At 35.4% G+C, this 16,544-nt stretch overlaps 2 protein-coding genes across 2 annotated transcripts in view; both read left to right on the top strand.

The window, feature by feature from the left end:
- Positions 1 to 16: 16 nt before the first annotated feature.
- Positions 17 to 4,192, top strand: LOC144446629 (mediator of RNA polymerase II transcription subunit 29-like). Its single transcript, XM_078136435.1, has 4 exons — positions 17 to 175; positions 580 to 638; positions 1,686 to 1,767; positions 2,313 to 4,192. The coding sequence occupies exons 1-4, from the start codon at positions 17 to 19 to the stop codon at positions 2,529 to 2,531; spliced, it is 519 nt and encodes a 172-aa protein (XP_077992561.1). The 3' UTR covers positions 2,532 to 4,192.
- Positions 4,193 to 7,798: 3,606 nt separating this feature from the next.
- Positions 7,799 to 16,544, top strand: part of LOC144446618 (alpha-N-acetylgalactosaminide alpha-2,6-sialyltransferase 2-like) — a 12,767-nt gene continuing 4,021 nt past the window's right edge. Inside the window, exons 1-3 of the mRNA XM_078136426.1 lie at positions 7,799 to 7,806; positions 14,412 to 14,510; positions 15,795 to 16,203. Of these exons, the coding sequence (XP_077992552.1) occupies positions 7,799 to 7,806; positions 14,412 to 14,510; positions 15,795 to 16,203 (516 nt within the window). The remainder of the gene's footprint in view (positions 7,807 to 14,411; positions 14,511 to 15,794; positions 16,204 to 16,544) is intronic.

The following is a 16,544-nucleotide window of genomic DNA, read 5'->3' as shown; positions in this document are numbered from 1 at the left end:
AATTACAGTTGCTAAAATGGCGACATCTCAACAACAGCCACCACAAGTAGGACAACAACAACCTCCAATACCCGCACAACAACCACAATCAGCAGCACAATCTCAACAGCAACCTATCGATGATCCAGCCTCAAAGGTCAAAGTTTTAGTTCCACATCTACGAGAGTCTCTTGTGGTAGGGAAATCTTTCTTGTATCATGATAATGATAATGAAGAGTATGATTGGCACACCACTGAATACATGTAGTTTGTGAACTGAAAGTGAAGGCAAGCTTCCATTGAATCATATCAGAGAATCTCATTCTGTTCATTGCATTGCAATCTCTTACATACGTGTAAAACTGTTTGAGGGTATTTAGGTCCTCAGCCCACCATTTATGCTATAATAATGATATATATTGGCATCAATTTGGAAAATACAAGTTGAACAATAATTCATTGAAATACCAGATCACATACTGTTTTAGTTCCCTTTCGCGTTCAACTTCAATGAAGTACATTTGTTGGCTTATATCAGGTGTTTTTCTGCATTGCTTTTCTGGATACTGTTAAAGTGTATGCTATTTTATATTTCTACAGAATCTCATGAAAATAACGAGTCACAATTTTCTCAATTATGCAAGTATTGATAATGCAACGTAAGTGACATTAAATTTTTCCTCTTCTGTATTTTTGCATATTTGTGTGATAATGTGTGCTTTATTTGGTTATAGCCATCCATTGTTCACACATGTCCAGAGGACAGACTTGCATGTATATGACATGGGACAATGTAGATGTATTGCTACATATACAAACTGATATATATATATATATATATATATATATATATATATATATATATATATATATATATATATATATATATATATATATATATATATATATATATATATATATATATATATATATATATATATATATATATATATATATATATATATATATATATATATATATATATATATATATATATATAACTCGGTGAGTATCAATCTGCTAAGACAGTGCTCTATACCGCAGTGGCAGAGCGTAATAGTTATAAACTATATATATATATATATATATATAGCATGTATCTCAGTGTTTGTATCTATTTTGTAACTCATGTAATCAGAATCTTGCTGTATTCAATTTGTAGATTTATCTCTCAATTGTTACACTAACAAAGTGCGACTAATTTTATCGTAGCTGCATTTCTTATGCTTAGGGGACACAGAAAAGTCGTTTTCATCAATATTGTATGGGCAATTCACCTATCAAGAAAAATAGTTATAGAAACTGACAAACCTTGCTTTGAACTTGCCTACTTTCACACAGGAGTGCAGCATCATGTGGACTTTCACATGACAATATACACAAGTAGTCAATAACATGCATAGAGGTTAAGTCTGTGAGTTTCTCAAAACTACATTATCTCAAACACATAAACTTTCTGAGAATGAAAAATTAACTCCAGCCTTCAACACTGGGACTGGCTATCATGACCCCACGTCCATGTTTCTGAATAGCACTCCTAGTGGCCAAACTGTGCAATCTTTTACCTTTTTCATATGAATTTTTATTATGTATAACTTGTAATGTTATTCTCATAATGGTACTTGTAAAGTTTTTCCAAACATTTTCAGTGTTAAATAAACCAATTTTCATCCCTTTCTTTAAATTTATATTTACTGCTTGGACAGAAAAAGTGAAAATCAAAGCCAAAGATTGGACAAGACTTTAGAAGAATTTTATTCAATATGTGACAGAATTGAACTGAACTTGGTGAGTGTTTAGTAAATTGAGATGCACATAATATCTGATAATACTAGAAATGTGACGTCTTCATATTGGACAAGTTTATAAATGATGGATCAATGGTAAAGACAAGAGGAGATATGTAATAGATTGGAATGGAAGTATTGGACTCCAGTTATTTAACCAGTTTATAAATATGCATTTCATTATCAATGATTGCATAGTAGTTAGGACTTCAAATGTGATGTCCTTATGTGAGAATATTTTTAAATCCCATCTCACCAGTGTTTTTGCTAAGGTTTGTGAACCCCGGTAACACATTCTGTGTTTTATATTGTAAAAATTAATTTCTATTCATCTTAACAATAATAAATTAACTGAATTTTAATTGGATAAACTTCTTTATTTGTTTCGTGCTAGTTGGAAACAGTTTTCATGTTAATACTTTATGTTGATGAGTAAAACCACTACCTGATATGTATCATCACCATTAAATGTTACCTCCCATATTTCCATGTCTTGAACCAAATTGCAAACCATTTCAGTTTTTTGTTGATCCATTGTTTTTACAGAGACTAGCCAAAGAATACACCATACAGGGAGCAGAGAGTGCTCATCACACACCTATTGCACTGTCTGGTAACAAAGCAGATGGCAGTCAAGGAGATACTCTAACCAATTATAGTCAATATATTAGTACTGTGAAAACACAAATCAACTGTGCCAGGGAAATCCATGATGTACTACAAGAATGCCATAAAAAATTTGCATCCAATACTCTTGACAAGTGAAAAAGAACAAAATTTAATTCAACATTTTCCGGAGAAAAAAGATTCATACAGCAACTTTCCTTAAAGGGGAACACCACTCCAGGAAATAAAGGAATTGTAGTAAACTTAGGGTTCTGGAGAGTTATTTCTCATAAATTTTGCAATTGCCAACAAACACCAAATTGAAACTTATTTCACATTCATTATTCTTGACTTTCTTAGTGGTGATCCAGTGTTACCTCATGAGGTGCAGCAAACAAGCATATGTATTACATGAATGATGAATATTCATGTCTCCTAAGTGCTTATTACCTTCAAATATTCATGACTCCTAAGTGCTTATTACCTTCATATAAAAAGTCATGGATATGTATTGTTCATCTAATACACATGTATGTCTGCTAAGACCCATGATGCAACACTTGACCCTGGACAATGAATGTGAAACAAGTTTCAATTGCATGAAATTTTTTATGTGAAATCATGAAATGACTCCAGAACCCAAAGTTTATAACCGTGTTGTCATTTCCTGGAGTGGTGTTCCCCTTTAAGAAGGAATATATTTTTAAGTTTAATGTGATGCCTTTTTTTTAAATCATTGAGCAGAAGCCAGTAAGATTATCATTGTGAATAACTGCTCTTCATTGACTTGAAAAGTAGGTGTATTTATACTAATATCTCATTTTGAGATTTTATGGAATACCATGATAATAATTGTTGCAAAGTAACTACCCAATAACTGTATATGTTGCGTTGAATTGAAAACCCTGAATTATGATATCAAAGACCATTGCTAAGGTTAGGATAATGACAGACATATCAAAGACCATTGCTAAGGTTAGGAAAATGACAGACATATCAAAGACCATTGCTAAGGTTAGGATAATGACAGACATATCAAAGACCATTGCTGAGGTTAGGATAATGACAGACATATCAAAGACCATTGCTAAGGTTAGGATAATGACAGACATATCAAAGACCATTGCTGAGGTTAGGATAATGACAGACATATCAAAGACCATTGCTAAGGTTAGGATAATGACAGACATATCAAAGACCATTGCTGAGGTTAGGATAATGACAGACATATCAAAGACCATTGCTAAGGTTAGAATTTAAACTGCCATTCCCGTACTGCTTATTTCTTATTTTGTATTTGAAATAAAAAGAACACAAAAGAATAGAAAATTGTCAGACTAAAAAGGTTTAGAAGCCTATATAAGTTAAAAAGTACAGTGAAGTCTGAGAAACTTATAGAACAACCCATTTTCTCTAATCCATCTTATTTTTAGGGAAGAAATTGGACTGCTGCTTGTATTCAGATGAATTCAATGAAATATAGTTTTGTTTTATTTACCTGAAATACCCTCTGGCGGCCATCTTGAAAAATTGCAGCCATATTTGATTTCAATATTGTAACATTATTTTTATTTACACTAAATGAAATGCACTTGCCAAGGCTCATGTTTATACCAATTGTGTCAGTAGCCTCTCCACTACACAACACAACGCAACAACAAAATAGTTAAGATGTATGTAAATATTTTGCCTTGGCTGTGTTTTTAATGTACTGGATCTGCTGTTGATGTCAGTTCCATTGTGTCAGTTTCAACATTGGTGTGGAATACAGACAATGTGTATTGATGGTGAGAAATAAAAAATAATGGCAACAGCTACAAACTAGGTGAAAACATGACTACATCTAGATAACTGAAGCTAAACTGAATGTTAGACATTTAAAGGTCTAACTACTGCAATTTGTGGAGCTAGGTTTTATGAGATGTTTCCTTTTTTATCACAACTGAACTGATTCAGTAGTGCTATAGACAATGGTGTGGTGTCTGTCCAGCCATCTGTGTGTGTGTGTGTGTGTGTGTGTGTGTGTGTGTGTGTGTGTGTGTGTGTGTGTGCATGCGTGCATACCTGTGTGTGTGTGTGTGTGTGTGTGTGTGTACGACTTAAACTCAAAAACCACCATACCAATGGCCTTGGTATTTGGTGGGGCCATTACTTTTTGTGTCTAGTTGGGAAATTGTTCAAAGCAAAATGATTGCATCAAAGGCATGTAATTTTGGTCAAAAATGTCATTTTTTTGTCAGAAAAGTTATACTCCAAAATTTCTTGGCAGATTGGTCTGAAATTTGGTGGGAATGTTCTTTGGGGTGTGTAGAATAGGATTTGTTCATACCATGATGATTCCATCAGTAATATGTAAATAAGGGCTAAAAATGTTTAGTTTCAAAACTATTGAGCAGATTGGGCTGAAACTTAATGGGGATGTATCTGGGGATGTATAGATGAAGAAATATTAAGCAATCAGCAATGTGCAAATTAGGTGTAAAAATGTGACGGAAATTTGGTGAACTGTTTCTAGAAGTGTTATTCTACAGATTTTCTTGAAAATATTTTGACACAATTGGACTTGGCAACCATACCACACCCTTAGCAATAACCAAATGCCAGTATATTGTGCTAAAATAACATCATCTGGTAGGCAAGTGAGTATTCAAAAAATGTATGCAATCATCCCTAGCAACCATGACCACGCCAATAGCAACAGTCAAATGGTGTTGTCTTTCACAAAGATAACGGATTTTTAGACAAGTGAATAAACATTCAATGTGTAAGCAAATATTCCTAGCAACAAGACCACGCCCATAGCAACAGCCAAATGATCACATATATTGCAAAGATAACTGCAGGGATTAATAAACAAATGAATAAACATTCAAAAAATATATGCAAGTATACCCAGCAGCAAGACTACGCCCATAGCAACAGTCAAATGATCAGGAATATTGCAAAGTTAACAACAGGGCTGGATAGCCAACTGGATAATCATTCAGCAAATGAACATGTATACCTAGCACGGATCAGCATGTGGATAAACAATTTTAAAAACTGTACAGTTGTGCTACAGTGCCATTGGCACTATTTTTTAAAACCCTTTGTGCAATATTCTTCCAACTGAGAATAGTTTATAACATATACAATTACATGTACCTCTTAGACTAATATACATCAACCCCCATCAAATGCAACAGACTGAAATAGTTGTACTACAATTTCAAAGAAATCTATCACAGTGTGATATTGCCCGAGAGCATACATATAGAGATTTGACTTCGCAGCCGCAATCATTTCAGTCAAACTGAAACCCTGTCATTGAAAACTACTGTTCTTGAAATAACAAGGTACACATAGATTTGAATTATCAATATGTGAAAACCACTCAATATATAGTATTGGTAGTATATGGCTTGCTGACAAACGAGAAACATTATAGAAAAATTAAGTTCTTTCTGAGAGATGTTTTTGTTAGTGGACTTAGTGGACGTTGTTTACATTATGAACACAAAAGTTTGCCCCTCTCTTCAGATTAGAAATACAGCAAAACATTTATAAAACGATTGGTAGAATTAAAATAAGATTCTCCTATCCTGTAAAGAATTCCTAACAATAACAAGCAATAAACTTTTGACTCACGCGTGAAGGAAACTGACGACCTCGTCAGACTCTTTTACTAAGTGATGGCGACGGTGACGCAACTTCCGTTGGCATTGCTTCGTTATATATTTTCTTTTAGTGTTTCCACATTCTTATACATTATGTATTGACCTGAGTAAAATTGAGGTATTGAAGACAATTTTCAAGTACTCTATGGCTTCCGATAATGTGTATGGTTTGGATGTTATGTTAATAAATGGCCTCCTACATGTCCTTTTTTTAAAGTGTTTACTACATCCCCGCCCACACCCTCCCCACTAGCTATCCTGGGGGATGCTGTTTCTGCACAGAATCAAGATTGAAAGAGAAAATCCTGCTGGCTAGGTACAGTATCTCTCAGTGTAGGTTACAGCCCAATGTGAGACCTTTTTCACAAAGCCCACGTATATTTTTAAAGAAAGTTCTCATTGTTATGTATGGACGCTGAAGTTGATTTCCACTGTTCGTTTAATGTATAGTGTACCATACAATACATTTCTGAAGTGGGGTGGGGCATACACATTAAATTATGTGTAGCCCGGAAGGGGGGGGGGGGCCTTCGGAGGTACCCGGGAGGGGGCTACGAAAATTCTTGGTTTCATTTTTTTTTGGGGGGGGGGATGAAATATTTTGAGAGCACGAAAATAATCTTGCAGGAAAATATGAAAGCCGACTGGGATGCTGATCTACTGGTCACTGAGCCAGTCAATAATACTTAATAGTTTCCAATATATCAATGTCATCATATTTGGTTACTTCTTGGGAGCATGCATGCCTATTGGCAAATAGTTAACTATTCAAGTGATTGTTCATGGCAAATACCCCACAGGTTTTTTTCAAGGGAAAATCAGCAAATGGCTATTTTAAGGGATAATTTAGCAAATGTCTTCATGGTTATATCAAGGGTTAATTCTTTGTCATCATTAACAAATACAATTTCAAACACAAAAACAAATTCACCCCCGACCTAAAAGAACAGACCAGTCCCTTATTAATAGACTCGACTCTTCATTCATATTCATATACCTTTTACATGAACTTGTCAGTAGATGTCCTTGAACTCCGCTTATCTGTATCTGTATCTGTATAGTTACGGTGTGGGTCCTGGGTAAGGAATAACACACCGGGGGAGAGTATGTAGTCAGAATGGTTTTTGACAGAGACTGCCATTTTAAAGGCGTCACAAGATTTAGCGCACACAGTATTTTTGTCCAGATGGTTCCAGTCTACTAGTGTTTTTACAAAGAATGACTGTTTGTATTGAGCAGTTTTACAATTGTCAATTTCAACGCACTTTGAATTGTTAGTAACTCTTTGTTCAACAATGTTAGATGAGATACAGTCCGCAAATTTCCTAGCTTTTATAGATCTTTTGGGTTTAAGATAGTCCGCTGGTTGAATTGCTGGTACTTGGCCCTCAACCACCCTGTATAGAAACAAATACAATTATCAAATTATGAAACCAAAATTTTCAAGTGACTTTTAGAATTGCCGCTATAAATATGGTGATAGTCGACATGAAATGAGGCCTTCACCTATATTGTATAAGCCAAGCGGGATACGGGACAAAATTACCATATTTCTACACATCTCGAAAATTAACATATTAATGATCATATGCAAATTATTAACCACTCCTTACAATATACACAGGTAACAAGAGAAGATGTGTCCATCATGGCGTCTCGCACGTAGCTGTTATTAAAACAACGAAGCGATCTGCCAACTATCAACAAGCTTACAAGATGAAAAGAAATAACTGCGGATGAGTAACCAGTTGTTTTAACGAAGTTAACGAAATGGCAAGGTAAGAATTACATGTTACATGATATCCCCACCAGAGAAATGACTACTATCTACAGTCTAGTCTTTACTATGTATGTACAGTATACTGTGTGTGCACACGACGATAGATATGACCTGCGTTACTTAGTGATACACTGTGAAGCTGGAGACGTCTAGGTAAGTAAGGGCAACGATGTATTTTTAACACGAACTGACTACTAACGTTCCGTGTTTGCATACATGACGGTGCGGCTACGAATTACCGGTGTCTGTGATAAGTAATTGAATTACGTAACCTGTCATTATCACAGGTTTGCTTTTGTGTCCTTGTAGATACATCGCAGACCATCTATCTGATCGTAGTAGTAGTACACGTAAGCCATGCACAGTGATCCAATACATATTTGAGCATACGCCATACAGAGTGGTCTCTATTTTCACATGAAGCTTTCTAGCTGCTAGGAATTACATATCTTATTTTCCATTGTAGTTATAACCACATCCTGCATCACAGGTACTCGAATCAATCTGTATGATTTTTAAAAAAATGTATGTCTTATTTACCATACATTTAAAAAAATCATACAGATTGATTCAAGTACCTGTGCCCTGCATAGTGAAACACCAAAATCACATTTTTAACATAGCATGGAGGTGACCGCGGCAACTAGTTTCTCCGCCATGGTCACATTTCGATGACTGGCAAGTGACATTTGACACCTACCCATATAATACATATATTGCACAGTACAAAATATGTCTGTCCATAAAAACGTAATATATGTGTCCTGTGTATAAAAATAGACCCAATGTACAGCTAGCTACAGAGTATGTGTTGTTTACACATATCATTTGTAGAACAAGCCAAGAAGAATATTTCACACTGTTCATAATCCGTTTCTTGACCTTTCATCGGTGTTAGTGTAGTTTTATTGCAGGCCTATATAATGATACATTATTTTATCCCATGTGAGCTAGTTATCTGCAGTGCTAGTGGTTATGAAAAGTGTATGTCTGGTGAAAGAGAAGTAATTGTGTTTTCATTTATTTTTTTAAATGGGCTGCCACAATCCGTTTTCACTTGCGGAAATGTCAGTTAACGTTTACAGCAAATTCTCAGTAAACCGTCAAACGAAGGAAATTTGATAAAGTCACTAGTTTCATATGCGGCCCAAAATGAACCACTGTTTTCAATGCCTACGCTACACGACCGGTCGTACGACCAAATTTCGGTCGTGGATGTTTAGTATCATATAATACACAGGGCTACAGTAAGAAATACCCGGATGTTCGTTTGACCTCGGACACTAAATTTATTCTAGCTGCAATAATTGTAGCGTCTTGTTGCGGTTTTGTGGTTTTTTTCGTCTGTTTTGGTGACTTTTTAAGTTTTTATGTTTAACCCGCACCTAACGGGTTAAACATAGGACTGATGTTCTTATCAAGATAGAGTATAAATCTAGTCTCAGATTCAGATTCATGTTCACATATTCAAGATATTTATGAGACAGACTCTTCTAATATATTGAGCCCCAGTTCCAGCCTCATAATTAAGAGATTTGATTCATAATCGTATTATTCGAGTACCTGTGATCAATGCCATGGAGGCTTTTACAATGTAAATGGGGCATGGACTCCAAGCCAAGGTTATCACGAACTCGACCTCCCGACCTTGGAGTGTTATATGTTAGGGTCCTTTATAAAATAGTACACGTCTTGAAACCAATTATCCAAGAAGAACTACGTGATAAATAATTAAGTAAATGAATACAATAAAAAAAAAGATAAAGTCGTGAACTTTTTTTGTATTAGCTTTGAAATAGATTGACTAAATGTTGAAACATTGCGACACAGATCTTTAGTATGTTGCTGAGCTGTGTAGTACTAGCTACATGACTGACATTGCCAAGTGGTTTATTCTCCATTTACTTGACAGACTACATTGTACAAAAGCAAAGCCCCTAAGACAGAAGTGAATATGTATACGTGTTTGAATGGATACAGGATAATACACCTCTGAGATAATCAGTTCTAGAACAATCTGATTAAAATCCGATGTAGATGTCGGCTAATCGTTCATTGCTATTTTACCTTCGTTATTTTGCCTGAATTGACCTTCGTAGTACGTTTACGTTTTTATTCTGAAACGTAAACATGTACCACGAAGGTCAATTCAGGCAAAATAACGAGCAATGAACGATTAGCCGACATCTACATCAGATTTTAATCAGATTGTTCTAGACGGAATGATTCATAAACCCCCAGACAGCAAAATGCATCGTAAACACGACAGGCCTCTCTTTTCGACATCGTAAGCGATGACCTCTTTGCGGCAACACGTGCTGCCATTTCTCAGTTCATCAGCAGAAGAAATGTGATATCTTTTGAGAACGGCAAGATGTAAATTGGCTGACTGAATATCAAAACTATAATTGATCAATCTTATGAGAACAGTTCAGCCTGTATGGTGATGTTTATGAATCAATCAATCAATCAATCAATCAATCAATCAATCAATCAATCAATCAATCAATCAATCAATCAATCAATCAATCAATCAATCAATCAATCAATCAATCAATCAATCAATCAATCAATCAATCAATCAATCAATCAATCAATCAATCAATCAATCAATCAATCCATCCTGGATTGAACTACACTAAAACTACCAAGCAAGGTATGACTATACTAATACTATCATAATTAGCCATTTTAAGCTTATGGTGAATCATGAGGAGATGCTTTCCGCTGCATCTGCATAACATCACAATACGTTGTAGAAAGCGATTATAGTATACGAAACCATATATTAGGCGATTAATTGAGATGACAGGTCAGTAGTTAGTTCGAGAAAATAAAGTGTCCCACGAAAAAAGAACCTCTCGCAAACCAGAGCACGTTTTGGAGCCGTAAAGAGGCCCGTGATTTACGACTATGGAAAAAATGGCAAAGGAAAGGAGAAATCACTTAAGAAAGAAAGTTTAAAGACGAGATAGGGAAATGGAAGAGAAAGACCGTCTGGTGAGAACAATGGTGATTAAAACGGTTTTACTTGGTTGAAAATAGCACAGACGGGTGGAGAGAAATACTTTATACATAACACCTCAATTATTATTCCATGACCATAACACATTTTTTTAGCCCATTATACATGTGCTCGTCTCCAGGCGTTGGTTATAATAGCACAGTTTAATAAATGAAACGTAGACCATGGATGTATATCTCGTAATACATTCATGCGTAGACTTTAGTCTACTTGCATTGTTCATTATGCCTGGATGTCAGGTTTTTGTCATGTCAACATATAAGCTTATAGAGACGGTTATCAATGCAAATACTGCACACACCCAAAAATACAATCAAATTTAATGCAAACGAAAATATATTTAGCCATTGAGGTTTTCCACGTTGGCAGCACTTGATTTGCATAATTCGCTACCCTCTACCATTTCTACAAGGCTTACTGTTAGTTGACTACAACTCATAGTCACATACGGGTATCCAACAACCTTCAAATAGTCCTACAAGCAGCTTATGTGTAGTCATTAATAATTCGTGTATGTTCTGTGGTGACAGTAAGGTGACAATGACCAGGTATGTTTATCTATTATTTGATAGCGTCTGTGACTGTTCACTAATATGTTGATGGTACCACACCATCCACCCACTAGCCTTTTTGTAGACTTGAGAACGGCTATCGCTACACTATCGCGACATTTTGAATTTTTGAATTTGCGATCCGTTCCTGTAGACTTGAGAACGGATATCGCTACACTATTCCGCGTATTCCGAGATATTGAACTGTATACACCGTCCCAAATTTAATACACACACACACACACACACACATATATATATATATATATATATATATATATATATATATATATATATATATATATATATATATTTCCTGTTGTTGTTGTTGTTGTTGTTTACTAGAGGATTGTCGTTGCCAATAGTCGTAATTATATGCTAGCTATAATCATGGACTCTATACGAAAAAATTATGCTAGTATTGACATATCTCTTGTAGCCTGGAAAATCCATGTGGATTGGATTTTTCACATTTGCCTTTTGAAAGACGGATATAAAATATCTAACCCGCATGGATTTCAGGCTATATCTATCAGGTAAACCTGTGACTATATTTGTATCGCACAATACTTACTACCAGGAGATTTAATTCTAAAATTTGGAAACGTGTACATCAGTTATATCTTAGTAGTATTTTACAAATAAATAACTATTGTAAATACCATACTACTAGAAATAAACCAACTCTGGTACTATATTAAACTGCCAACTTCCCGTGGAAACAAGAATATTTCTTGTTCTGGCCATGGCATCGTGATAACGATCGGATCTCTAGAGTATGTGATACCGTTTTGACCCAAGGCGATCTCAGTCACCCTATGACTTTCAGCTAGAAAGAGAAGTAACACATTTATATTGCAGGTCATGTGTTGCAATATTCAACAAAACACATTTTCATGCATAACATCACATTTGTATTCGTGTTTTCATTGGTTAATTTACACATTTGTATTCGTGAAATCGTTATTTTTATGGCATAAATCAATGTTTGTATTCGTAACTTTAATGTTACTATAGTACACGTATTTTTATAATGAAAATCATTAAACTCACATTTATCTTCGTTAATGTAACATTTGTTTTGGTCATTTTCAATATTGTTATTGATGAATCACTTTTATATCCGTAAATCATATTTTAATTCATCAACTTATTTTCATATTTGACAAATTACAGACAAGTAACAAATGTTGTATTTGCTTGTCGTAATTTTGTGTTCACATGCTACGACCATGTTTGTGTTATACACCATAGTGAGGTTATGCATGGAAATAAAACACTGACTATTACAACACATGGCCTGCCATACTTTTTACATTGAATGTGTTTGAGTGAGATTGCTATCCACCGATACCAAACGACGATTTTTAGTTTGCGTTTATCTGTCTCACCTACATAAATTCACCTAGTGAGGTATAATTCTCATTTGGTAAGCTTAGTCGTTGCAAGCTGATCAACTTTAGACATTGGAACTTGGACGAACAGAACCTGTTACAAACAGGGAAGGTAAACAACTGAATTGGATTAATATTGGAAGTACAGAGATTTGTATTACAGTCCATCATTTGATCCAGTTTCCCTGGCATTTCATGTACACATGAACAGGCCATATAAAACTGTTCTTATCAAACCATGATGTGTAATACAAGTGTCTTCTGGTCCAACGTGTTGTGCCAAGTCTTAGTCATCCAATTTATTTGTTTACTTCGTTTACGTTTGTCCACAGTATGATGGCAGTTGTACAAATTTATGTAATTCACACGGATGATGTGTTCATGTAAATGTTAAAACTGATATGTCCTGGACTCATCCTGGTTCAAAAGGCTTCATTTTACATGTAAAGCCTAACTCATAAAATGTAAGCCGTTGTTTATAATAGTTTCGCCCCCCCCCCCCTCCTTCTCCATTTGAGATTACACATGTATACTTACAGTCTATGTCAGCTATCCTTTTGTGAGCGCGCACTGTGAACAGTTGTACCCCTCACACTCAAGTAAGTAAGAAGGAAAAGGTTTCAAAAATAAACCCCACTCTCCAAAATGTGAAGTTTGGAAAGAAAAGAATACATACGTAATTATCAGGCGTAAAAATATACAGTTAAATTGGTTCAATTATCATGATTATAGCCCAGTATGTGGGATCTCTAAATGTAACCGATCTGTAAACAGTGTTAACAGGGCGAAGCAAGTAATCGTAAATCATTAGAATGCAACATGAATGTCACATTTTTTTTACATCGTCAAGAACTTTAAACATAAAATGACGTGATTTGCCTGGGCTGACAAAAACCACTCTGCAGGACGCTGAGAAGGTGATGAAGAACAAGATGGAAGAGCAATGATATAAACACAAAGTTGAATTACTTTACGTGGTGATAGGTTGTAAATTCTGTTTGAATCATGATCACATCTATGTTTGGATATTGTATCATTTTCTCACTTCTGCTTGAATAATTTATTTCTCAATAAGTATAAATGGTACGTTAGGACAGATGTTAAACACCAACTGGTTCATTTTTAGCGCTACCGAACCTCATACTCACCCAACTGAAGTTCAATAGTGGCGTAGGCATTGTGAAATGTCTGTGTGTATGTATGTATGTAAACAACTTACTGGTAAAGTCGAAAACGGTCGATCAGGCCATGGTATTTGGTGGGAACATAACTTAGGGAGTGTAGGTGGAAAATTGTTCAAATGAAAATGATCGCATCAGAAATGCGCATTTTGGGTAAAAAACAGGATTTTTGGTTTTAAAAAATTGGAACTCCAAAACAACTTTCGACTTGTTTTCAAACGTATCTTTCACAAGATTTAGACAAAAGACGTTGAATTCTTTCGAATTATTGTCAGCATGGAGACACGTTTGCACATGTTATTTATAGCTGTCTTCAAAGTATCACCCAGGGCGATGCTTTTGTACACCACCATTTCGCTCTTTTGAAGAAAAAATATCGTGCCATCTGGCTTCAATATCAGCAAGGTCAAACTGAAGTTTTCATCATCAACCATTTCAATTCTCTATTCTAGTTCTGCTGGTCGGACTGTTTTATGGACTGTGTTCTCGATAGCAGGACTGTCAATAATATGCACTTTGATATATTTACATAAATATGACGACAGTTACAGGTAGGTGATTCCATAATGTAGGGAGGAGGGAGGAGCTCAGGGGGAGGGCCGCGATCAAATCTTCCAATCAGGAGTATACCATAGACGTGTATGAGTGCACACATCAGGGTAAAATGTAAAAAAAAATATATTTGGTGAATATGTACGGTGTTTAGTGACTGTCTACCACCACGACAATACAGTGGCTTATCTGAAACTAGCGGCTTGAACATTTCTTTACAGATTAAACTTTGGCGTTTCACTCATCCAACATGGCGTTTACACCACCACGCTCGTGGTACTTCGATTATATAGCCTATTTAGGGTACTCATGGTACTTCGATTATATAACCTATTTAGGGTACTCATGGTACTTCGATTATATAGCCTACTATTAGGGTACTCATGGTACTTCGATTATATAGCCTACTATTAGGGTGCTCATGGTACTTCGATATACATCTTATACTAGTGTATTCTCATCTATCATTTTCACACAGACATATGGATTCATATTCAAACTATGGCATTACTTGTCAATGTAATTAGGTAAAGGATCCCGCTGTCTGATTGTCTGTCTGTCTGTCTGTCTGTCTGTCTGTCTGTCTGTCTGTCTGTCTGTCTGTCTGTCTGCGTGTGAACGTGTGTGTATGTGTATGTATATATATATATATGTGTGTGTGTGTGTGTGTGTATGTATGTATGTATGTATGTATGTATGTATGTATGTATGTATGTATGTGTGTGTGTATGTGTGTGTGTGTGTGTGTTCGTTATTGTTAGTGTGGAGTTGAAATGCGAAAAAAATAGTGTCCCACCAGTGAATTGCCAAACTGAAGAAACCTCATTTGTACTGTAACTCACTTCAATGTGCATGACCACAAATTAAAAAAAAAATTTGCTTTAATACAGTTAAAAAAACAAGAGTTACACGTCTCTATACTATACATCCTTGCGTCATACTATACATAGGGATGACTTGACATTTGTATTGGATTTACAATGTATTATTAGGTGACATTTCTATGATCCTGACCATGGGAGTCACAGTGTCACCAATAGTTTATCTAGAATCATAAAATTATAAGAGAGCGAATGAAAGATATGTTAACACTGTCATTAAAGGTACCCAGGTGTTATGTCATTTTGATAAATAACAGAATGTACTAGAAAATGTATCTATATAGTTTACGTGGAAATTCATCTTTGTCAGCACGCATAACACTGACGAGGGTGACTAATAATAAAAATTACAAATATACAAGAAAAAAAATGAAATAACCAAATTATGTTATTATCTTTCAGAATCGGCAAGCTTGTCAATACCCATGGCTCAACAGACGATCCTGAAGTTGGGACACGACGGAGGGAAAGCTCGTCTAATAATGGTATGCATAAGCAGGAGGACGCTGTGCCTAACGAAAAAAGTTTAATAAGCCCAAACGTTACTAAAAGGACTTCAGTAGAAGATGAACATATGAGTAAGACAGACAACAAGACATTACAACCTTTGGCAACAAAGGCAGAGGTTAATAAGGAAAATGCGAAGCCTAAAGAAACTGTGAAAGCAGAGAAGGAATCAGCGAAAGAGGCAAAAGACAAGCCCGAGCAAACTGTAAATAAAGAAAAGGAGAAACCTAAGGAAAAGCCCTATGAAGGTCCGATTTCTGGAGAGGAAGACTTCAGGCATGAAGATATTTATAAAGAATATATGGTGAGCAAATTTACTAGAAAGTGACATCAATATGAAATTGCAGATAATGATTCAAATAGTTAGACAGATTCACAAATCGTAGTCCGAAAACATAATTTTAGTCAAAGTTGAAGTGTAAACTTATAGTGAAATCCTTTGCTGTACACTCAGGTGGTCTGAGTGAGAATGAATGGAAACACGACTTTGGCAACCCTGTCGATCTCCCTCAAAGAGTTAGACGTTGCATTTGTTCACGTGATAACTACTTAACTTAATTTGGTGATAAATTACAAACACGTACAGGCATAATCAAGCTGACATATTGTGAAAACCAAAAGATAGGACGGTATACAATGCATGGT

The sequence above is a fragment of the Glandiceps talaboti genome, chromosome 2 (assembly GCF_964340395.1).
Source record: "Glandiceps talaboti chromosome 2, keGlaTala1.1, whole genome shotgun sequence".
Taxonomy (NCBI): domain Eukaryota; kingdom Metazoa; phylum Hemichordata; class Enteropneusta; family Spengelidae; genus Glandiceps; species Glandiceps talaboti.
Note: the sequence above shows the minus strand (reverse complement) of the source record. Positions and strands in the feature narration are given on the sequence as shown.